The 25,618-nt window shown below is 36.2% G+C and overlaps 2 protein-coding genes and 1 non-coding gene across 3 annotated transcripts; all 3 read right to left on the bottom strand.

The window, feature by feature from the left end:
- Positions 1–1,657: 1,657 nt before the first annotated feature.
- LOC144453141 (beta-1,3-galactosyl-O-glycosyl-glycoprotein beta-1,6-N-acetylglucosaminyltransferase-like) lies at positions 1,658–2,698 on the bottom strand. The gene has a single exon (XM_078144419.1). The coding sequence runs from the start codon at positions 2,696–2,698 to the stop codon at positions 1,658–1,660; it is 1,041 nt and encodes a 346-aa protein (XP_078000545.1).
- Positions 2,699–4,983: 2,285 nt separating this feature from the next.
- Trnaq-uug (transfer RNA glutamine (anticodon UUG)) lies at positions 4,984–5,055 on the bottom strand. Its single transcript has one exon. It is a non-coding gene; the product is annotated as a tRNA-Gln (tRNA).
- An 8,055-nt stretch (positions 5,056–13,110) lies between these two features.
- On the bottom strand, positions 13,111–18,736 carry LOC144452921 (15-hydroxyprostaglandin dehydrogenase [NAD(+)]-like). The gene is made up of 7 exons (XM_078144132.1): positions 18,370–18,736; positions 17,358–17,484; positions 16,586–16,692; positions 15,913–16,009; positions 15,400–15,476; positions 14,522–14,670; positions 13,111–14,035 (listed from the first exon to the last, which is right to left on the bottom strand). The coding sequence occupies exons 1-7, from the start codon at positions 18,460–18,462 to the stop codon at positions 13,915–13,917; spliced, it is 771 nt and encodes a 256-aa protein (XP_078000258.1). The 5' UTR covers positions 18,463–18,736; the 3' UTR covers positions 13,111–13,914.
- Positions 18,737–25,618: the final 6,882 nt, after the last annotated feature.

Raw genomic sequence — 25,618 nt, 5'->3', positions numbered from 1 at the left:
GTGGCTGATGCACGTACAAATAATGAATTACAGACGTTTGCGTATTACGTCAAATTGTTTACTCAGAAAAAATAATAGAACACAATATAGGAAAAAAAAAACAAGTTTGAACTTTATCTTCCTTAAAGGATAGATCTAAAAAATATAGAGACACACCTAGAATATAACCTTTCCTTACGGGAGGTAAATAAAACCACACGTCTTTGTCCCCTGCTAAAAAAAATGACCGCACTCATTATCTCATAGCAATACAAACTGACAGACGCCCATCGTTCAACTTCTTATAATACATTCTAATAACAGCGACCTGTCTATTGACAAAACAAGCTTGCTTAATAAATGATTTATAACAAAATAGAAATTGTCTTTTTTTCACAAAATCAATTTATGGAAAACAAAATCTTTCAAACGATTTAGTTATATATATAAACTAAAACCATTGTTGTGATGTTTTGATAAACGACTCTAGTAATCCAGCTTTGGGTTTACTAAGATTGATGCAAACTAAATATATCGTTCTTCGATGTGGTAGATTACACAAGTGGGGGATCGAGTTTCCTCTGTGGTAATCACCCTGAGATCAACATAGCGTAACCATTCGAAGTCCCAAAACAGCACTGCAGGTTCGTGTAACTCTAAATAAACTAGTTTTCAGCGACGCCTCCAGACTGAGACTATAATTAAACCAACGTCCATTCAATAACATCACTGTTGTATCAACATATCATTGTGTCTATCCACATACACATCTTGTCTATGGTCTATCTTGGTTAACCGACGGCTCGATTACCAGGGTAATAAACTATTGACCGCGATGTTGGTTCACTTGTATTCACAGCGGATGATGTTTCTAATGACTTCCTAGTCTTAGTTACCCAGACTCCCATGTTTTGGGGCTCTGAACAAGACCTCCCTTTCGGCAATTAGTATCTTGGGGAACACACGAAGCTAGAAGCTCCCAATCCCAAATCACCTTGTCAACGTTATTTTGGCAAGAAGCCTTTACAGTGAATTTCACAATAACGTGCAGCTTTTCTGTTAGATACAACCATGCAGAAACCAACAAGAAACCGAACATGTCGCACTTCAATAGCAAGATCGCTTTTTTTTGTTTCATTTATTCTAAATGAAATAAACCATTTAAATTTATTGCAACAGTTAATCCATTCAGACATTCAGGCGCCAGTGTTTTTCATAGTATCAAACACACGATGTACGGCGCGTAAAATGTCCTTTGCGGTGTTCATTTGATGTCTGTATGGTGACATATGTAGTTCATGTCACTAAGACAAAATGTAGCAAGAAACTGTACTCATTCAATGTTCCACTAGTCTTAAAGTGTAGCATGTCCACTTTCTTATTGGTTTCTGCATAGTTGTATCAAATGGAAACACTGTATGATATTGAGAAATTTGCTGTAGCTTTGTTTGTTTTCCAGAATGACACGACCCATTGTATACAGCAGACCTCTTCTTAGTCAAATTTTGTCACCTGTGTCTTTCAAAGGGAATACACAATCACAACACAGGACAGGGTTGGTGAGAATAATTTGTGTGGGTCTTCTAGCTATGGATGTCTACCTAATGTCGGAATACAGTGTACTCTACCATTCTTAACAAAACCAAGCATTAGCAGGGTACTCTCTACTGTCTATAGCTTAAATTACCCATTTTTCGAGGTTTCTAAGAGCCTCTACAGTCCTAACCTTTGCAAAAGTCCGATATAAGTTTAAGTTCATCTCAATAGGATGAAAAGTTCTATAGTTTATCCATTCCTCTAGACATTGCAAAGCTAAAGCATCGAAATTCACTTTGAGTTTATTGACAAACAATTGTGGCTGTTTAACAATCCATGGTAGATCCTGCCATGAGAAGATACATACACCACGGATGAAAATACCTTTACAATGGGGCATAGTTTTCCAATTTACTAATCTTGAAACAGATGCGGCAGAACCAATTATTCCAGGTCCGCCTGGGGCTTCGGGGAGGGAGGCTAAACTCTGAGAAAACACCTCATCTGGGAATGCGGTATCGTTCAACCAAATAAGCAATACCTCAGCAATGTTTCTGGTGTGAAGAAATTTGACAAACGGACGTGTGAGTGCAGACTGTACACCTCCTTTGTAAAGTACAATGCCCTCTGGTTTTGGTTCAGTTTTTCTTATTTCTGTCCTGTAAAGTTTATCTTCTCTGATGTAATGTCTTACCTCTGTTCTGTTCGGGACTGCCAATGCCAATGTCACTATATCATTTTGACCTTGGAATTGTTTCAGGATTTGAACAATTTCCAGATTAGTTTTCAGAGGGAACTCCTGTCCAGTCAGATTTATCAAATATTTCCATTTCTGGTTTTGTACTAGAAGTTCTTTCTGACAGCTCCGTTCTGCATGCACTTGCGTTATTGTTCCCCAGACGACACGATCTAGACGTGAAGCTATGAATACATTATCAAAGCAACTAGTTATCGCCTTCATGGCTGTATGTAGTTCAGATGGAGCTTTCTTATCGATATGAATACAATATATATTATGAGGTCTGTATATGGTTCTCAACAACTGTTCCACTTGGTGAGCCGAAGTGTGTATCATTATGCTAAAGGCCAGGGGGAAATTAATCTCCTCCTGACTAACAGGCTTATTAATATATCCTTCTGAATGAAGAAAGAAGGAACAATTGCGTGTAATTGGTACAAACATGTTATCAGGCGTAATATTGTTCTTAATTATTAAACCTGAGGTAGTGATATTTTCATTGTTTGATTTCACGTTTCTGTTGATTATATCAGAACATATCATACTGGCCACATTCTTTGCCTTCTGTCCATCATATCCTGTAGTTGTAGTTGTAGTAGTAGTAGTAGTAGTAGTAGTAGTAGTTGTTGTTGTTGTTGTTGTTGTTGTTGTTGTTGTTGTTGTTGTTGTGTTGATCCAAATCATTAATGACAATTGAAATAGTAGTACGAGTAATAAGGGGAAAATTATTCTAAAGTGACATCTACATCCAGGGATATTGTCATGCCGTCTGTTGGATTTTAGTTTCTGTGCCATCTTCATTTCTTCACCTGCAACCATGTGTGAGAGAGAGAGAGAGAGAGAGAGAGAGAGAGAGAGAGAGAGAGAGAGAGAGAGAGAGAGAGAGAGAGAGAGAGAGAGAGAGAGAGAGTGAGACAGAGATACAGAGACAGACAGACAGACAGACAGACAGGCAATCAGTTAGTCGATAGAGTCCGAGAGCAAGAACAAGAAAGAGACAGAGGGAATAGAACAAACAATTGCTAATGAAGTAAGTATATATTGTCTGTTTTGATGGCATTACAAAATTGTATATAACGAATTTATCATGTGGCGTCACGCGTGTGTCGATCGGTCGACAAGGCGACAAAAACTTACAGCTCAAGTATCCCACTTTAGAGCAATGCAGTAATGTCATGAATTGTGATTGTAACAAACAAATCAGGTGTACGTGATCGAGCCATTTGGAACACTGATTTCGTCTACCTCGTCCATTATCTACCCGTTGCTCTGAGTTTATACATTAAGGACAAGGTCAGTTGAATTCATTTCTTTCGTATGGCCATGGTACAATAACCACGGGTCAGTCAGTACTTTTGTAATGTTTAACGGAGAAGAACTTACCGTAGAATATATTTCCAGTCCGGATATTATGTAGCTGTACGACCTGTGCTAGGTTGATGTTAGCAATCAAATGAGCAAGGCGGGGTACAGCGTCTGCTTTAATATGTTACCAATTTAGAGATTAATATTATTTGCAAATAGTCATTTATATTATGCAACTTGATCCATATCCGTTCCACCCATAAAATGATCAAAGCTAAGTGAGGATGCTATGATTATAATTTCCACAACGAATTGTGCATACACAGTTTAGCCGCTATTACAACATCACCTTAAGTATTTTTATGCCCATCGTCGCAAACCACGGCCTGTTTTACGGCAACGTTCCTAACGAGTGTGCCACGAAATGTAGTGATAATAACTCTGGTTTGCGAGAATGATTTATGCCCTTTAGCTGTCAAAATGCTGACTCGGTTTTTGACATGTGCAGGATTAGCAGTCCTCTACCAGAGCTAATGTTATTTGTTTTGTGGCGGGTGATCACGAACTCACCTAAACCTTTGGGACGTTCATCATCCCGTGTCCGTCTTCTCATTATGAAATGCTCATATATTCCGTTCAGACTTAGACAACTGAAAGAATAGTTTCTGAGGTTCAGTACAGACATGTGTACTGGCTAATAGGTGTGACAATACACTTTGTTTCGTACAGACTAACTAGAGATTACGCTACCTCATACTGGCTTGACTCACGTTCTGCTTTCGAAGGAAACCCCGGCCCTAAGCATAGACCCTACACGCTATGCTCCAAGCCGTTCTTATCTTGGCTAATTATAATCCAAATAAAGTTTTCCAATTTTCAAACTTAACCATTTTGCAATGATCAGTACAGTAAACACCCAGGGGGGAGGCAGTGGTACCTGGACCTGGGCAGTGGAAACCACCCACCCCCACCCCCACCCCCCGAGTACAGATTATACACGATGATATAGGGTCAGCCGCGGTACAGAGCATCCACATGTGCAACGAATTCGAAGGAATCAGTAACGGAACGTTTGTTACAGTAACTGTGCTCGACTTATCTAGTTGATGTGTGTTTTACCTGATGTGTTTGCCTAAATGTTTAGCTTTTCGTAATACTTTGTATAGGTAAACCACGTTCTAGACTTGCAAATACAGTCCGTTGGTGGCGCTCTGATCTTCTACTTCACATGGGGGGCCAGGAATGAGATCACGAAGTCGACTAAACTTTGATATTCATAAAAAAAAGAACAGAAATTTAGTTCATCAAATCAGCTAAACTTTTACTGATACGCTATCAAATAATTAAAATATTAAATTAATTATTATTATGATATCGATTTTAGCTCAATGTAAACAGCCTGGAAATGCTAAGATCGACTAAAAAGGTCCCACCGAGATTTGAACTCGGATCGCTGGATTCAAAGTCCAGAGTGCTAACCATTACACCATGGGGCCAAACTAAAGCAATTTTCTGCCTGTCCTATCTTTAGACATTTAACCATTTGAAAACAATCAATACCATATCATGGTTGATGTAATTTTCTGATTAAGTTTTTAATTGTAATTAGTCATTTGCACAATCAGCGATTTGCATTAATTACTAAAGAATGCAAACTTACAATTTCAAATAATTTGTTACCTACATTGATATAACAAAATGTATGTATCCGGCTTGAGTAGCTTTCGTAATGATTCATTTGCATAATTAATAGTTTGCGGTAATTAGGCAATATCTTACCTTTGCAAGCTACACATTTCATATTGTGTGGTGTGTCATTGAAGACGTAATCATTTATGATAGTTATAGCTCAGAATTTTGTATGCAAATAATTACAATGTGGCTAACATGAGCAAAAATCTAAAGGGTTTTGTCTCACGGAAGGTGTTACGTTAATTACGCCTGGTACTTGCTGAAGTCCCGGTTAAAGTAAATCACCGCTGGGGGCACTCTCATCACGGTTTACGATACTCGACACACCGTACATCGGCGATGAAAGAGGGTGGTTAGAAGAAAAATTACACTGGAGGCATGAAATAACGTACACTAAAAATGAATATATCCTGCTTCTTGATGAGATTTTCCTCAGTCAGTGTGTTGCGCATGACATAATTGCCGTTTTGATATTTCCACAGGTACCATGCTATCAATACTTAATTACTGTACATTACGTCATGATTACCATGAAGGACTTTGACTTTGAGATGATGAATTTGATCAAAGATTTGTGAAGTTGCTATGGTTATTATCTCCACAGGGAATTTTGCATACACCTTTTAGCGTTATGCTGTCGTCTGGATGCCAACCAATCTGATTAAAATCTGATGTGGTGAAAGCAGCTACATGCTTTTTAGAAATAGAGGTAAATAAAGGCATGTAGCCACTTTCTCCACATCAGATTTTAATCAGAATGGATGCCAACTTGGTCTGAACATTTCGAAGAAAGGTATACCGCTAGAATACTTTCAGTACACATGGAATTTTTTTATCTATTGTTGTTTATTCATATATCCCCAAATGTCTTACATCCCTGCAGAAACGCTAGCTCTTGCAAGCCAGAACACAATATTTTCTGCGAGTACGTTCTGGACATTGCCGTAAAGAGGACTGTGATTTACGACATTGTGCAGAAATTATTTTCTGTATAACTCATGACTTTTGTAAAAAATTGAAAGTAAGCGTTGTCTAATTGTCGTGACGTCGATTGTGATGCGACAAGACTGTCATGTACGTTGTGTTGATTGTGATATGACAAGAATATAAAGAATATGTTGTGTTGCTCAGCGACCCCCCCCCGCGCCACTGGCCAAGTCTGACAGGGGTGACCCCATTTTAGACCAATTTTGACCCAAAACCAATACCCCATTTTAGACCGTTCAACTTTTTAGAAGACCCCATTTTAGATCAATGTTGAAGGCATGGTTGAACGATGAATGCAGTGTTACACGTGCGCATTTAAAGTAACAAAGCATTATGGGGCTATATCTAAGAACAAGCATTTCGGGGGGGGGGGGTGCTTTAACATAGTCACCAATATGAACATATCAACCAGTGAATTAGCAGGGGAAAATTCCCGGGTAAATTCCCGGAAATTCTGAACTAGTCGGGAATTTATTAAGGAGTTCCTTCCAGGACCCCAATTTGATCCAAACAAATTGAAAAATTTTGAAAAGACCACCCTATTTTAGACTTAGCTCTAAAAAGACAGTACCCATTTTAGACCAAATGGCGAAAAACCCTACCCCAAAGGGCGGCACATATACATGACACCTTGTAGGGAAAGGATGCTTTAAAAAAAGGAAACGATAAACAAAAAAGAAAAAAGAGTACAAGTTGCACACACATAAAAATTGTAAACAATATGGCCGATTTCAAGCCCCTGTGCACAGACAGTTGGTGTTGTAGTGGCGAAATTTAATGAAACCGATTTCAAGCCCCTGTGCACAAACAGCTGGCATTGTAATGACGATATTTGATGAAATTTGAATACATAAATAATACACGTGTTATTACTGGGCAGGTTTCACAGATAGATATATTAATAAAATGCATAAGCGCATACTGTACTCTACCAATGTTATTATATTTCATCTCTTCAAAGAAAGCCACACGTACACAAATTGCAGCCTTGCTGCTAGACTAATTTGCATTATTTAACGTGTTGTTTGACATGTATCCCTGCATTGGAGAAGTTGAATTTCCATTCAAACGGATTTTAATCTCATTATGGTCTTACATGGAAACAACTAATGAATCAGACACGACAGTCTACAGTAGTGTGTAATCCCGAATAGAGATTAACAGCTTACAAACAAACTATTACAGAAAAAAACAGTCTAGAGTTAATTAAACTCTGATATTTTGGATTTAGGTCAGACAAACAAAAATTATCGGCTCTTTTGTACGGTGGCCTACAAGTGACAAAACAATACACAACTTGTTAACATATTCTAAACACAAAAATGCTAAATTTACATCAAAACCTGAAGTCCAACAACAAACCATTGTTATTCATACATATAATTTAATTTCAAAAAATTAGAAAAGAACTGTAAACATGTAAAACTAAATTTCAAAGCAACACAAACTGAAACAAGTAACAGAAACCAAACTGAGAAAATTCAAGCTATTTCTTCCATCTATCAACCATACTAATGCGCACAAAATGTTCTATAAAGTTTGTTGACATAGCTTTAACTTTTAATGAGTAATTTTAATAATTAATGATTTTCATTAACGCTATATCTTAAGAATGCATGCTTAAAATTCCACATAATTTGGTACATACATCAAACATAACAAAATATATGTTTGTAGTTTTTTATGTAGATTGGAAAAACTTAATTGTTCATTTGCATAATTGTAATGATTTTTTTCGATAACAAGGAGACATCAAGTATAATAGCTATACCTCAGAATTTTGCTTTCCAACATTGTGTGTAGGAACAAAATCTATGGCTTTGTCCTTTAATATGGGAGGCATTCAGTTAAAATCTGGTTTTCAAATCAGTTTTGTATATTTACAGTTTTAGTTTGTGATGTTTCAAATTCAGTTTCGTGCACAAAAACTATGTTTTGTTGTCAAATTAAAATGTCGACGATAGGCATTTTTGTAAGCCTCTAAGTAGAAAATTAAAGTGTCTGTTTTTAAAATCTATGTTTTGTGTTGTCACTTCGGGGTCACAGTACTTTTAACATTTTTTTTTCATTATTTCAGATTTAACTGAATAAATTGAAACTATTTAATACTCGTACAAAGTGTAGGTATAATATCTATTCTAAGGTGACTAGCAATACTGTGAGTTTCTGGAAGACACGTCTCCATTGTCGTTTTTGATAGAGTTTTTTAAAATATTTGTGCTCTTTTTTTTGGTCCATGAACTAATTATCTCTCTGTGCTCTTAACTACTATAGAGTATCTCTACGTTTGGGTTAAAACTACTGGTGATCCAGAGTAAGCATATCATTTCATTGAGGTAAGGTGTGTTGCAACGTGTCAGATATAATGAAGTGTCGTAAATATTTGTAGGTTTCCATGTTTTAATAATGTGGCACTAGACGAAAAGTCTAAGTTACCCTTGGAACCTTTATCCTATCTGTGATCCACCCAACCACCATCCCTGTCCAGGGGTAGTACGAGACGCAGTGCCACTTTTGACTGTCTACAGCCCCAGGGGAGAGATCACCAAAAGTCAAAGGTGGACCTTCGTCTCAAACTCCCCACATTTGCACATCCTCTACTCAACCAACCTGTACCCCGGATGGACTGTCATAGTCAAATATAATGTTTTGTATAGTGTATCTTTTTCCCTGAGGCAATATGGTCAACGATATTGTTACAGCATGTTCTTGCTAACAGAGGAACTGCAACACTATCTGTCAGTGAATAATTCAATTGGATTTCTCGGTAACTTTATATCGCAACAAAAACTGTTTGCTTTCTAATATAAATATTATTTATCTTACTTGATCTGTCTAGGTGTTCAAGTATTCAAGAAAGGTTCGTCTATTCGAATACATGACACTGACATTAAAATGAAGATAACTCGAATCGCCGGTTCAATCATTATATTGGTTTCAATAGCTACAACCTATTGGATTTCGACAACATTGAATGTCAAGCAATCGCCAAAATGCTACCATGGTGACGGCGATGTTAATCCTACACAACAATGGCACAGGTTTGTAGATGAAACCGAGGTTTCCACAAAGGAATATAATACTAAGGGTAAAAAGTACGATCAAACTGAATTGCTACACGATCTACAACAAAGGGTGGACTACCTCAATAAGGAGATTCACGTACAGTTTCTTGAATGGGGAATTGATGACATGGAAATGCTAGAGCAAACTGTTCCTCATATACACTTTCCAATATCCAAACTAGAGAATGTTATTCTGGATGTGATTCTCACCAGACGAGTGCTTGTGATCGGAGTAAGTGGCGGATCAATATCTGCCGCTTCAACTGTCGGCACTGAAAACCTGTATGCAGAACAACTTCGACAAATGCTGAGCTATATTCTTAATACCCCAGTTGTACTTCAGAATGGTGCAGTTGGTGCGACAGGAAGTCGGTATCACTCATACTGTACGGAAAATCATTTGAACTTGACGGACATTGATGTCGTTCTTGGAGAGTTTGCCGTTAATGACTTTGCTCAAATTGATAGCTGTTCATCACAGGAATTATACACCAGGAAAATATTAAACATGCCGAATGGGCCTTTGCTAATATACGTCAATTTTATGACTGGGATCAGAAAGGGTAAGTGTGTTAGTACTGAAGATACTTGCAGTAAGCCACTAAGGGAGTACTATAATATTACATCTGTTAATATGAAGAGTGCTTACTGTCGTCAGCTTGAAGAAGGCGATCCCGAGGATTTAGATGACTTGGTCAGTACTGATGGTCATCACCCAAGTATCAAATACCATTCAATAGTCGCACGTATTCTGACCAATATCTTCAATGGTGTTATCGAAAGGGTGGTTAATAATACACTTGAAAGATCGTCAGCTAAACTATCTGATACCACAACAAAAATGAAGAAAATTACAAACCTACCCCCTCCGTTATTCAAAGAAATGGGTTTAACAGGCACGCAGTGTTGGTCGACAGTTTTGGCAGAAACGGGCAACAGATACCCCCTGCTTCCTATACATAATGATGGATGGGAAAGAGCATTACCAGACGACATGGACCAGAAGAGTCGTGTAGACACAAAGTGGCATTGGCACCCTTCCAGGATCAACAGTACGATTACCTTTGAAATTAACATACAGGCTTTTGGACAGAAGTTAGCAAATGTACTGGTCGGTACGTTCTCATGTCCAAAGTGTGATACCGTAAATGTTTGGGTGGACGACGATGAAAATAATCCAGTTACCCTGTCCACAGGGTTTTCTCTTGGACTTCTGCATATGTTTGAAGTTAAACATGACGTTTCTCCGGGTATCCATACTGTAACTGTAAAAAGTGCCAAGTCCTATATACGCTTAGCAGCCATAGTAAGTGGTTATGAAATGAGAGAAGAGTAAAAGACTTAGTACAGATAATAGTATATTGGCAAGAGTGAAACAAGATGATTTACAAGGTATACAGGTCAATTTTGTGAAGGTTTTTTTCAGACAATTTCTTGTCATTTCTAAGCATTATCGAATGATATAGAAGTACCTTTGAGGCACTTGCATTTTTTTTTCAGGTGAAACCTGAAAGTAGTGATTCGTGAGGCATTCACATGCATCGCATGCACAGTAAAGGGTATTTATCGTATATCCAGTAAAGGGTTTTCATTATACACATATAAAAGGAGTAATATTACATATGCATAATGGGGAGACATCCATTTATTAAAGGGGTATTTATTATATACATATTAATGGGATACAAGTTAAGTTTATACATGTTGTGGTCATATTTATTGCTGTAGATTATAACATACTTATTGTAATAATACTTTCAGAAACATATTTAAACATCACTTGCTATTGACAATAATAAATGAACGAACCAATAGCAAATGTCGTGAAAAACTATACTATTTTACTTTCAGTGTTCTAACAAAGAATGCGATATCAGTGCCTTTTGAAAGTATGCATCAATATTAACGTTAAGTTATACTTCTATAGTTCAATTAATTATGGCTTTATGTTAAATATTTGCATATATTGCAGTCAAACACCTTTTACACTTAAGTTATAACACATGTAGATGACAAATGGTTATTTGTTTTTGATGTTTAATTCCCTTTTTCCTAATTTGAAAATACAATATGAAACAGCGTCGATCATCTCCGTTTTTATGACTCGATAACTTGTACGATGATAAAAAGATGTATGTGAGAGTTTTTCATTGTACATACAATGGAAATTACTTTTACACGTTTTTAGTTTTGGCAATTCATCGAGTTACAAACAATTACTCTGGCGATGCGCTGCTACGTTGTATTTTTCCTAGCGACCTTTAATTTATATGCAAATATATTACGTTCTTTTCAGTTATTTAATGATCAAGTTTTAATGCCAAACTAAGGCTCAGCGCATAAACTCGCGACATGTAATATTGTAAATGTAAATTTATAATTCCAATTTGATTAACCAATAAGATCTGATTATTATATATTGTGAAATCAAGATCAATATATTAAACTGTATTTTTGTGATGAAAGCAATCCAAAATAAACTACGAATATGTCTATAGTTCGCACTGCTAACTCTAGGATATATAGCAGTGTTTGCCATTCACTTTTTCATCTAAGGGTCTTGTATCAAAACCAAGGCACATGCCACAGATATGTGTTTTAAATTTGACATTACCACCAACAGTGGTAAATATACATTTAATTGTATCTTATATGCATACATAAGACGTAATCGAAGCCACATGTGACCTCGAATCCTAGGAAAGAGGCCAATCACAAATACCTGTAACTGGACGATGCATAGCAGAGGTTTCTCATTAGCTTTATCATCTGTGGATCCTGTACCAACGCCAAGGTATGTGTTCTTTGAACCACATATATCTGTCTTAATGAAATCACCACAACAGCCCTGCTAAATATACAGGTATTTGAATCTTGCATATATACCTATGTGATGCAATCGAGGCATCCCTGACACATCTCGGAGGGTGGCCAATCACAAGACTTATTGTCTTTAAGATCCACTGAGATTTAAGCAAAGTTCTTGGTGGTGATTTCTGTTCATCAAGGGGCATAATGTTTGGTATTGATGTATGATCTACGACAGCCAAAACTCCATATATTTGACATGAATCGAAATACTTGGCAGATTAGTATTATTTGATAGGGATAGTGTTAAGGTATCTCATTGGGAAATGTTCTGGACTAGTAGTATTCATATCGTTACTATGAAAATTTGATGTACAGGTGATGTTTGGTCAACATACATAAAATCTGCAATGTAACTGCTTTAACTGTTCTGTAATCATAATGACCACGTGTAATTCAATAAATTTAGTAATATGCACTACTCTTATACGTGAGCCATCATTATTTTAGGCTTGGGAGTCGGAGGAATTGCTGCTAAAAAATAAAGTTGAGTAACCTGCCATATGTATGTATGTATGTGTGTGTGTGTGTGTGTGTGTGTGTGTGTGTGTCTGTCTGTCTGTCTGTCTGTCTGTCTGTCTGTCTGTCTGTCTGTCTGTATGTATGTATGTATGTATGTATGTATGTATGTATGTATGTATGTAATTATGTATGTATGTAATTATGCATGTATGTATGCATGTATGTATGTATGTATGTATGTATGTATGTATGTACGTACGTGTGTGTGTTCGAATTGATGCAGCTGTTTGTTCGAAAATGGTGATACAGACACACACAAACACACATACATAAACAAACCACAGGCTTTTCAAGCCCTCTTATATCTCCTTCCTTACGGAAGAAAATAAAATGTACTTTACGCCATCAACGTCTTAACTCTCACTGCCAAAACGCTGCAATACGTGTTTTAATGGCACATTAGTTTGTTTGTCTATGTGAACATTAAGTGGGGAATAAAAAAGGTCTCTTTTCAATGAGTACAATACCACAAGGTAAAGAGTTTGGGTTGCACTTTTGTAATTTTAATGTAATTTGTTAATGTAAATTTATCTTTGCGATATCGATATTCATGGATGATAATCGTTTGAAGCAAAGATAAACCCTAATTTATCTAATGCATTGCTTGAGAAACCGTAACTGTCAGCGATTTCGATCTAAACCAATCAAACAAGCTTCTCAATGTAAATCACATCTCTTTAGTAACTATAATGTAATAATAATTATGAAATTAAATTATATATAACTGAAGTCAGTTAAAACAAAAACATTACGTTGTCTGGCTCAACAATAATCATACAACCACTGCTACAATTCATCTCCTTGACCAGTGAAGTTCCTTCTAACATTATGTTTTCGTTTCCTAGCTAATTCCAACATTTCTTCATTTTTTTTGGCGAGACACTATTACCTTAGTAGATGTTCGCCTGTTGTATACATTGTAACAATGTGCATATTGTAGCATTTGCACTTTGTTTTTGTCGCGCCAGATGATAGGATGTAGCAATATGTTAGTAAGACTTGTGTTACACCAGACGATGATTTTGAAATCTATAATGCAAACAATGCATTGTCATTTTTATCATATAAAATAACCTATTCTTAGTTATGTATTAACACTATATTCTTTATCATGTTATTTTTTTTACCATGTTTTAATATTTTATTATTATTAAATGTGTTTAATCAGAGACCATGGTCTAATTACATGAAGAATAGTTTGTCGGTTATGTACAATGAGTTTTATATAGATGTAGGCTCTGCAATGACATAGAATGGCTTGTTAGGTCGCACTGCACATGACGCTCCATTCAGACTTGCATCTTCAATCAAACGTATTACAGCATCTGTAATATACTGCATACTGCAAAAAATAACAGAGAAACCATTACAAATCCAAGTATCCGTGTTAGTTATTACACATTTAAAAATAAATAATACACGCATTATATTGTCGGATGATGTCAGAGATTGGACTGGGTGATGATCAATATACCAGCTATACGAAAAATCATGTTTGACCATGTCTTTCCTCTGAGGTAGATCTTGAGCAGAGGATGTGTAAATGTAGTGAGTATGAGACGAAATTCACCCTTTGACTTAATTTACTCCCTCTGATCTCTCACTTGGGGCTGTAGACAGTCAAAAGTCTGCATCTCGTACTACCCCTGGACAGGGATAGTGTTTAGGTGGGTCACAGGCAGGGTAAAGGTGCTTAAATTAGACTTTTCGTGTAGTGGCAGTCTAATGTATATTAAGATTTCATCACAAAGTGAATTCCATTTGTAAGTTTTCACCGAGTCCTGGTAAACGAATCAGTTTTCACTCTCTTTACTATTACGAAACTTACGGTACATCCTCTTGTGCGTCAAGTATTGCTTTATGTTCATTGCTATATCGAGAGCCACTTGCCAGACAGTCAGTAAGCAATTTAGTGTCCACTTTAGCGGGACAAAGAGCTGTGACCCTCACATTGTTTTCCACAACCATCTGCTCTTTCTGTAACAAGATAAATATATGAAACGAATAATTATACATTGTGAAGTTATGCAATGAAATACAATAGTTCCAGGTTAGGAAAGCAAGTAAGCGTGACAAAAAAGGGACGGGATAGCATTTTGCAAGTACAATTAAAATCAGGAAACCTTACACAAATAGTTGTTTGGATCAATACAAGCTTGTGACATTTAATTGTCTGACTCAACAGAAATCTTGCCAACATTGCTACATTTTATCGTCTGACTCAACAAAAATCCTACAAACATTGCTACATTTTATCATCGTGCTAGGCAAATATCTCTATTGGTAAGATTTATGTTGGGCCAGGCCACAGAATGTACAACTGGCAGTAAGATTGTTATTGTATATTCATTGTCATTGGGTAAATAACGTCTTTGGGGATGGAAATATAGCAACTATTATTGATATCGTTTATTCTTTTTTTTAAATAGATATTTGAATAATTATATGGCTTTTTGTCTTGACGGAACATGCCAACATATCAGGTAAATTCATAGCAGCCATATAACATTACATCATCCAGAAACCTAGCAAAATACCGTGACACAAACTAGTATAGCAGCAACGCTAAAATTACCTGACATATCAACGACCGTACTGGCATAGCAACGACCCATTTGATAGAGACTGGAACCTATCCTAAGGCCTTCTGTAATTATAAAGTTGATTCTATAAATTGAAAATGAATTACAGTGTAGACCTACTCACCGAAACGCTTCTTACAAATCCAACAATAGCATATTTTGTGGCAGTGTACACAGGTATTGTTGCACTGGATGTAAATGCTACAAGGGAATAATAAAGCTATTAAAGTCAAGTGACAATGTTTTAAAGAATATTATTTGGATGGTTGATCCTGAAAGGCAATAATGTCAAAGCCACATGTCAAGGTGTTAGAACAAAAATTGCCTCTGACAGTGTGGAGCTGATGGCTTATGATAATGTCAATGTTCTCTGAAATTAAGAAAACAACCGTGTATTCGGTATAATGTTAAAGGAAATGTGACATAGACTAGTAAACAAGTGAGATAGACCATCGATACCATAACGGATCAGTCACTTTGAAGCTGAATCGGCACTAATAGTGCACTCACGAGTAAATGTTATCCCAGTTTTGTCTATTGTTGAAAAGGTGATACCTAGCAGCAAAATTATCAAAGTCATCTTTTAAATGGCGTGAGTTATAAATGTATGTAGTGAAGAAATATAGCATTTTCCTACCTAGTGTGGAAGCAGTATTGATAACAACTCCACCATCCCCACCATGTTTGATCCCCATATACTCTACTGCCAAATATGTACTTCTAATTACTGCATTCTATATGTGTATAGAATTACAACAATACAAGATTTCATCTTTTCATTAAAAAATGAGAAATGAATGTTGGTTGTTAGTGTAGATGAAACAAGTTTGAACGTTTCTTTAATAAGAAATCCTTGTGATAACAATGTATGTTGTCTTTTGTTGAAAGGCGGACGGAAGGCTTAGTCATCCAAGTTGTGTAAAATTAGGTCGTCTTTGAGTAATGTGCAAGCAACATCTCAATAAAGTAAAATCTATGAAGCAATATGACAAACATCAAAATCAAGATATAGTGTCGTCACAATTATGTCTGTTTCCTCCAAACGTGTACCATGTGTTGTTGAGTGGTTGTTATTGGTTTATGCGTGGTTGTATCATCAAACAGTTTAGGTGAAAACAAACATGAAACAGACTGCAGGACATTTCTTCCAGTTCATTACCTCATAAATGAGTGTTTACTTTTATGTACTGGATATTTTTGTCGATATTATTGTTTCATGTACACGTCAACTATTATGAACCTTAAGAAAAAAGTTTTCAATAGTTGTGAATCATTGGTTTAGATTTCACAAAAAATATAAACATACTCACCAGATTTATGTTCACCATTTTTTCCCAATTGAATTCATCAGAAATACCAGCATTATTAACAACAATGTCTAATCGTCCGAAATTTTCTTTAGTTTTACGGAAAGAGTCTGTAAATTATTGGATTTGGAAAGTAGACAAAATAATGGAATAATGAGGTATGGTTAGAAAGAGAAAGGGAAACGGGAGAAGGGAAGAACGTGGTGTATTCAGTGAGGACGACTTCATACACAACATAATCATGTACAAATCAATAATTGAAATTCAAACAAAATTACTTGTTTTGCATGCCATGTTGTTAATATTACGTCATTGGATTAATGTATTCATGGAAAATTCTAAAAGAAAATAATACACATTTCTATTTTGCAGTTCTGTTGATTCATCGGCAAAAGCACAAGTTTGGTGTGTTGTAGATATATAATAGGACATGACATGAAAGCCCTTGATCTCAAATAACCTTTATCGGCCTCCCATGCTTTATATTGTTACATTTAATGTTTGCTTCTACAAAAAATCTTACTTACATTGCTAAAGTTTTTGTTTTGTTAAATCGATAAATATATATTGCCTCTGGCTCTATTTTCTTTACGCTAGCTCCCATTATCTTAATAGACCAATCTTTGTTTAATATACAGTATACATTTTAATAAGATACATTTGCATATTTTCAGGCATGATAAATTCATTGATATGATGTAGCAATGTCAGGAAAGTTTTTGTAGATCAAGGTTTCTACCTAATTGGCTTCCACTGTATTTGTTGATAAGCTCACCTTCCAAATCTGCCTTTGAAGACACATCACAATGGATAAATATAACCTTATCTTCTCCAAACTGTTGTTGCAGTTCCCGTTCGGATCTCTTGCCATTTTCTTCATGAAAGTCAATAATGCTCACGCCCTAGGAGATTTAATAAGAGTTTAATTATTTTGTAAACTATTTCCAACTTATACATGATTTGGAATACTGACCTAAGGGGCCTTGTCCAATCGAGTCTTTCGAGTCCTTGTGACAAAATTACTTTAGATCACGACCATTTTCAAGCTTTATAAAGACAAATATTGAGATTGTTATAAATATAATTCTGCAAGCGTAGTCTGTGAAAGAAACGGGGAAAATAATGGCGATTTCGAATATTTTAACCCTTGTTTTGAGTACCGGCAAAACCAATGACGTAGAAGGCATTGACAGTACCACAAACATGTCAATGACACGACATGGAACGACCAGGGTACATTTTCCATATTTTCTGGTGGAACGTGTTCACCTTTGCTTGCCTGAGGTATTATTCTGTGGTAAGTACAGAGGGTAACATAAAACACAAAATATTCGTCAGTCTTTTGTGTTGAACATACTGGTGACCTGTATTTTATGTATCTAATTACGTTTGCATAGCAACTTTGGGTGACAGTCGATCGGTTAAAAAAAAAGTTTTAAAAAATAATATAGGTATCATGTTTCTCTGCCTCTCCGTTAAGTTTCCTCCTCTCTATCTTCTTCCACAAACCTTGTCTTTTGCTACTGTCTTTGTACTGTTTTGCTTTTTCCATTGTTCGATTCTTTAAATGACATTACCCTTATCACCAAGGTCATATTAACAAACCACAACCGCAAACAGACACACAATCACACACAACACAGCCCCCCCCCCCACACACACACACACACAAACACACATACACAACACGCCACCATAACAATATAACGGAATGGTTAAGTTACGTTGAAAATTAACTCACATACACAGCCACTCGCAATTGTTATACCGGAAGTTGTTCAACATACCTTTGCGTTCTGGAGTAAGAATCGTTCTGCAATTGCTCTGCCAATCCCCCGTGCACCTCCCGTGACCAACACAACCTTTCCGCCAATGTCCATGACACTGCTCGGATGTCTGTGTAAAGAAATTTTAGGGTCTCGCCTAACAAATCGTCTCAAAATGTTAAACGAGAAACATCTATTCCACGCATATATAAATGTAAGCCTTCAGCGTTCAAAGGTCACAGTTTCTCAGTTCATTGATCCGTTGTTGACCTGGTCATTTGTCGTAAACGCTGTGGTTGACACTAGCAGAGAGTTCAATACAGTTGGATGCTGTTTTGTTATCGCACTGTTATAAATGAACAGGTCCTGTCAAGAGCTTAGATTCGCGCTTCGAGAGGTTGCTGGAAAAAGCCAAAAGGTCATGACAATCTGTCTGAGTCAGCGCCCACAGTGTCGACCTTAAGTCATTTTAAACGAAACTATAGTAGCCCGAGGATAGGGCAGCTAGCCAATGAGTACTAGCGAACTAATGGTAATACCCATTTTCTCCTTCTGTGAGGGTAAGACATGTTACAGTTCTGTCTGTCTGTCTGTCTGTCTGTCTGCCTGTTTACCTGTCAGCCAGTTTGTACATATGTTCTTGTATGCTGTTTGTCTGTGGACATCCTATGTAAAAAAATACTCCTGTGAATGCAAATAAATTCGAAACAATCTGCCAAGGAGTTGCAACAACCGATTTACTTTGGTAAACAGCATACAAAAATCAGTGAGGGATAATTTGCATAATTGGTGATTTTCAGTAAATGTTTCATATTTAATGTATTAACTACGGTATGTATAATAATAGCTCAAATACCGGAAGGTATCAATAATGGAAAATGCAAATCAAAACGTCCATAATCTCCATTATTTTCACTATTATTTATTACAATTAAGGTTAACTGGCATTCTTCAATATTTATCTTTTTTCAAATGGATACATTCTTGATACATAATGATAACTTTAATTAAATTTGCTATGTTTTTTCGACTCATTAGTTACAAGTTCCCATACGCCACTCATATTCTTGGTCGATTGAATAATTGTTTAAATCATAAGCATGGAAAAGACAAAGATGCTTTAAAAGGTCTCTTCTTAATATACTATTTGCAAAAATGTTGCCTATTTGCTGGAATGAATTTCCATGGAAAGTTGAGATTGTGTAACTTTCGCGGGCGTTTTCTTTCGTCTATAAAGCGCCTATCAACTCTTCGATAATGTGTACATAATGCAGTAACACTCCGGAGCCATAGAAAATGTGTGCAGCGTGTAGCGTATATATGAGGTGTGCTGCAACGAAAAACTCAAGAGTTGTGGCAAATGTGGTATCTTTGCCATTTTGAGCAAGACTTAAGATTATTGAAGTTCAAGCGATACAGCATCTCACACTCACAGGGACAACTGTCATTTGGGGTTTATACTGCAAATTCAATTGCCTACTGAATATGTAGTTATAATTTGGAAAAAAAGAACATTTTCTTATTCTCAGTACATCCATCCACATGTCCTGGAGGATTCGGTTTTGTTTAAATCTTCATTTGTTTATCAACCAGAAATACTTTATGCCATATTTTCTGGAAAAGTAGCGATAGCCTCCGAATAGCTTGGTGGTGGGGAGATTCCGTTGCCCTCTAAGGCATAGGCTCCTGCTCCTTGGATAGTGAGTTGGACTGGTTGTTCCTGAAATATGTTCCCTTGGTTAGGTTGTGGCTGGGTTTGGGGCATCGGTTGCGGTTGTGCACTTGGCCGAATTACTGGTACCACCATCTTGGTGACTGTTACCATTGATAATACTGAGCACCTGTACTTTGTTGCATCTGTCGTGGTGGATATGTTAGATCATCTGTAACACATAGTTCAAATTTGGTAATATTGAAACATATATGAATTCAAGCAAAATCCTGTTCTAAATAAGGTAAGGGTTAAGAAAATGAAATGGCATTGATATTCAACAGATCATGTGACCTTTTCAATATAAGATTACAAGAGTAGTATGTTTGTAATAAATATTTTATAAAAAAGATGAACACTTCTCTCGAAAACACCTTTTGGTGATAAATAACACACAAACTTACTTTGCCCTTGAGCTTCTAAGGATAGTCCTGGTGGTGACATTTGCATATTTGTTGGCGTCACTGGGATAGTTGCTATGGAAACCGGCTGTTGTTGATTTGGCCTATAATACACGGCGACGTCCTGACGTCTTTGTCCACAACAGACTACTCTACAACATAATAATGTTGTGACAAAAGCAACAAACGCCTCAAGAGAGGCAATTATTGAAAGAAGCGAATCCACTGCGATTGGAAAATCCTACAAATTAAAATCGAAACATATATATTAAACTATGTCCAACCTCTTCGATTCACCATACAGGCTTATAGGAACTGTAAAACTGAAACTCTCCAAGTCTATAAAGACATTTCATAAGGTGAGGTTTTAAGGGGATCAACTTTTACTTTATACTACTTTATTGGGAAACTAAATAACTTATTAGGCAAAATACTAAAAACCAAAAGAAAGTTAAAGAGTGGTATTACTGTACATTTTTATACCAAAATAATCCGTGACAAATTGCGTCCAACCCTTCTGCAACCCAAAAGTCTTGGCTGCCGCAAACACCTTAATTCTTTCATATTATTGCATAATTGGTTTTAGCAGGTACATGTTGTGAATTCAACAATATTCTGCCATATCATTCAAGTGTTCACTGGCTCTGTTTGATACAACCACACAGAAACCAATATGAATACAGATTCTTGTGACACTATAATATAACTTTACCATGTTTGGAGACTGAACAGAATATTGTGTCGAGCTAGTGAAGGAGTCATTATAGTCGTAATTGGGGGTTGGGTCGGAGTCGTAAAATACAGCATCGATTTCAATTCCCAGAAGTATGGTTCCACTCACTGCTGCAGATAATATTGAGAATACCATAAATGTTATAAACTGAAGAGGAAACAAAAAATAATTTAGAACAAATATGATAATCAGATTCTACACATTGCTTGATGCTGCAATATTTTGAAGGGTACAAGCTTGGTTAATTCATTTGAGAAATGATTTTTGTAGTAGATATAAAATGTACTCGCTCAACTACTTACTGAAACATACTTAACAAACACTTATGATTGACTGACCTCAAACCTGGTATGAAATATTACTCATAAACATAATTTCTTGACATTCATACAAAATGTAGAGGAAATCCCTACTACCATCCCTACGTCAGCTGTTCTAACAATGACAGAAAACAACTGTAATGCCATAGAAGGTATTCATTGATATTAATATTACACTAAAGTTGTTTAATCAAGGTTGTTTGCACTTGAGTAAACAGTTTACAAACACAGCTTGTGCCACATTACTACAGTACAGAGGAGTCATGATGGTCGAATGGTTAGATAGACAGACATGGAAATTAATACGGTTTGCAGGTTCGGGGTTTGTCAATGTCGTTTATTTCTGAACGGCTAAAGTCCTTGAACAAGATTTGAACCCCAATTGTGCCCCATTCAACCCAAGTGTTTTATTAGGGCCGGGTAGGATACAATGTAAATTTTTTAATCGTTTGCGCTTTGAGGCTGCAATGGTGTATATGCTTCCCAGAGAAGTATAAATGGCCGTTTTACCGCTATAGTTCCATGGGTAATATGGTAAAGTGCTTTGAACATAGAGTGGGAGAGTGCTAGATATATCATGTATAAATGACTGTTTAAATGGAGACTGGTAAATATAATACACTAAAGCACATATATTTCGTCAGGAGTGTTTTTTCACACATGCCCACCGACCCATCAATAAACAGGCAACAACTATATGCACGATGTCGACATCCCTTAGCATGAGTGAAACGTGTGTTCCCTATACCAATGGATCTAGATTGGATTGTTGGCTCTTCATTTGAAATAAGTATCTTCACACTAAATATATTCAAAAACTCAAAACTTTGAAAAATTAATTAGACTATGCTACCTATTTTAAAGACATGAAAAAAGTACTTGTCATGAAAAAAAAACTTTAAACAAAAATACTTACACAACAATTAGTTTTCTTCACATATGATACAACTCCAACGGATCCGGTCAAAATGAACTGTTACAAAGATACATTTGTGAAAATGTTTGTACATATTGCAGACAAATAAACATATTTAGTTTTGAAAACGTGATAAGCTCAAATCATACTATAACATTGAGGATCAAGATACTCCGCTGTGTTTATTTTCTGTAAAGAGATATTCCACCACATGTCCCTGAGCCATTCCTGAATCTTATTAACTTCCAGTATAAAAAAAAACATACTACACAAATGAAATTCTTACCAAGATTCCACTCCATATTGCAATTCCAGCTTTAGATAGATATGACTGAGATTCAATTTCAACTGATCCAAGAATTATGGAAATTACACCTAGTATGATTTGAAGAATACCAAAGGAAAGTGGTGCTTTGTATCCCTGTCTCACAGTAGGTGTGTTATTGAAGTGGCTGGCAACTGGTTGGTGCGCGGTTGGCGGCATCACGACTTGGTCTTCTAGCATTTACAAACCTGATGACGAAAAACTTCAGACACCTTGATATGGAAATGTTTACTATATCAATATACATTATCATATCAATCATTCAATCAATCAAAACCTGCAGACGTCGCATTCAAAATGTTCAAAACATGTCAAAAACACTGACCTCTTGGCCTACTCATATTTACATTTGTTTAAACCAACTAACTATATATGTCATTTATTTATGGGCGTAGTCATTCAAAGGTGTTATTTAATCATGTCCAAAAATTAACATTTATCAAAACGATATGATATACGCACAATTAATACATATTATGCGTAAAATTTATCTGAAAAAGTGGGATTGACACCTTCTCCTTTAAGCTGGAAATCAACTTTGATCAAACTAAACAAGTACCTATTTACATTTTCCTTTGATATAAGTGAACCTCTAGGACACTTTCCACGTTATCTGTCACTCCACCACTGATTCGTGTCTACCTTTAGGTGCGAGATCAATAGTTCAATGTAGAATTAAAAAAATTAATTCTCATACTAAACACATATAAAATATGAGTATCCTAATTGGACCTTAGCTTTTGTTTCTAATCCCCCCATCCCCAACAAAACTCCATATAAGTAACGCCACTCAGCTGTTCAGCTAGGAAAATGATACTTCTGTGATATATTTCAGGTATACTATGCCTGAGTGTGAGAGACAGTGGTTCTAATCAATATACAATGTGGTCTGAAATATGCTATCATTTGACACATTAGACCTATAAAGTGTCTGCTCCATTAAATCATATAATTTCGAAGAGAATATGCGCATTTAGATACAATTAGTCTTACCTTTTAGCTGCACAGTATTTGTATGTGCTCATACCATGTGTTCAAGGAAATGGTGTTTCGTCACGAGTGTTACCATGAGTCAAAGTTATCACGTGACAGACAGACAGTTATATAGAAGACAGCCAGACAGCCAGCCAGACAAATAGACCGACATACAACATAACTACATTACTCCATAAAGTAAGGAGACCCCTCGAAAATCCGTGTGTACGCTTCATAATTTATTATGTAGCACAAAGATTAAGTATTATAACAAAGAAAATATAATTCTAGTGCAAATAGACCCTCAAGCTAAAACACTACTGTTTCATTTTTTACTTGTCAATAGGTCTCAAGGAAGTAACCAAAGTGAGAACATTTTGACACATTTTTCAAACACAAAGACACACAAATCATATAATCATAGAATGCATAATTTATGGACCCGCACTTTTACAAGCTGTACCGCAAGTAGACACGCAAAATGACGCTATTGGAGATCATGACAGTGTGTCAACATTTTCAGACATGACTTGACACATTCTTTATCGCAACACATTTCAGTTGTAACTTTATTGACACATATTATATAAAAGACTGAAACCTCACGACACTTTAATATATTGTGTACAGAGACAGACACACATACACATACATAGACACTCATCCATCCATCCATCCATCCATCCATCCATCTATACATATATGTACATACATACATACATACATACATACATACATACATACACACAGACAGACAGACAGACAGACAGACAGAGACAGACAGACAGACAGACAGACAGACAGACAGACAGACAACATCACTACATTACCTCCCGTTACCGGAGGTAAAAATGCGTGACTTGCCTCGACAATAATTGTTGATAAAAGAGACGATATAGTAAAGCTAAACTCTACATAATATTCGATTCCAAGCTGATACGGCAACCATCTTGCTTGTTCCCTGGAGTTATATCTTAAGCCTGGATGTGAAGTTTGCACCATTGCCAGAAGATGGGTTATTCGATCCTAGTAGATCATGCACATACATTCTTGGAGACGCAAGTAGCGTCAAAGTCCGACGAAAGTAACGAGGCCCTCGAAAATCCATATATACGATTCATACTTTAGCAATGTAGCACAAAGACAATGTAATATAACAATGAAAATGTAATTCTAGTGACCAGAAAATAGACCCTAAAGCTAAAACTACTGTTTCATCAGCAACAATTTTTGCTTGTCAATAGGTCTCAAGGAAGTAACCCTAAGTGAAAATATTGATACATTTTTTCAAACACACAGACACACAAAGACAGTGTACAGTGTAGTCATAGAATGCGTAGTTTATTGTTCAGCTTAACCGCGAGTAGACACGTAGAGTAACGCTACTAGAGATTATGACCGTGTGTCGAACATTTTCAGGTATGATTGGACACATTCCTTATCGCAACACATTTCAGTTCTAACTCTGTTGACAAAACAAATACTGAATAAGCCTAAAGTTTAGAAAATTTGTTTAAATTCTGCTAAATGTTAACTTATTTAAAAGAGACTAACAAATCTTGAAGTAAAGGTAGCGCAGAGTGATTAGAACAGTCTATATTGATTTGTCAAAATGGTCATATGATCTCCACGTGATAACTTTAAATCACATGATGGTAACACTGATGACGAAATACCATTCTTGCACACAGGGTATGAGCAAGTAGAATTGTTGTGTAGCTAAGAGGTAAGACTAATCATATCCAAGTTATTATATTATCATCAATCTTGTACAATTCAACGGTACAGACATTTCATAGCTCTTATTTGTCAAATGGTAGTCGATTATGAACAGAATTCATGGTATATTGACGATAACCACTGTCTCACTATCTGCCATAGTATAAGGA

Source organism: Glandiceps talaboti, chromosome 23, assembly GCF_964340395.1.
Source record: "Glandiceps talaboti chromosome 23, keGlaTala1.1, whole genome shotgun sequence".
Classification (NCBI taxonomy): Eukaryota; Metazoa; Hemichordata; class Enteropneusta; family Spengelidae; genus Glandiceps; species Glandiceps talaboti.
Note: the sequence above shows the minus strand (reverse complement) of the source record. Positions and strands in the feature narration are given on the sequence as shown.

Bases quoted from the DNA above. Each gene is read 5' to 3' on its own strand.
- LOC144452921 (XM_078144132.1), bottom strand. From the start codon at position 18,462: ATGGACATTGGCGGAAAGGTTGTGTTGGTCACGGGAGGTGCACGGGGG. The intron at 16,010-16,585 runs GTGAGTATGTTT...ATACACATATAG, and splicing joins AAATGGTGAACATAAATCTG to AATGCAGTAATTAGAAGTAC. The intron at 14,671-15,399 runs GTGAGTAGGTCT...ATCTTGTTACAG, and splicing joins GATTTGTAAGAAGCGTTTCG to AAAGAGCAGATGGTTGTGGA.
- LOC144453141 (XM_078144419.1), bottom strand. From the start codon at position 2,698: ATGTTTGTACCAATTACACGCAATTGTTCCTTCTTTCTTCATTCAGAA.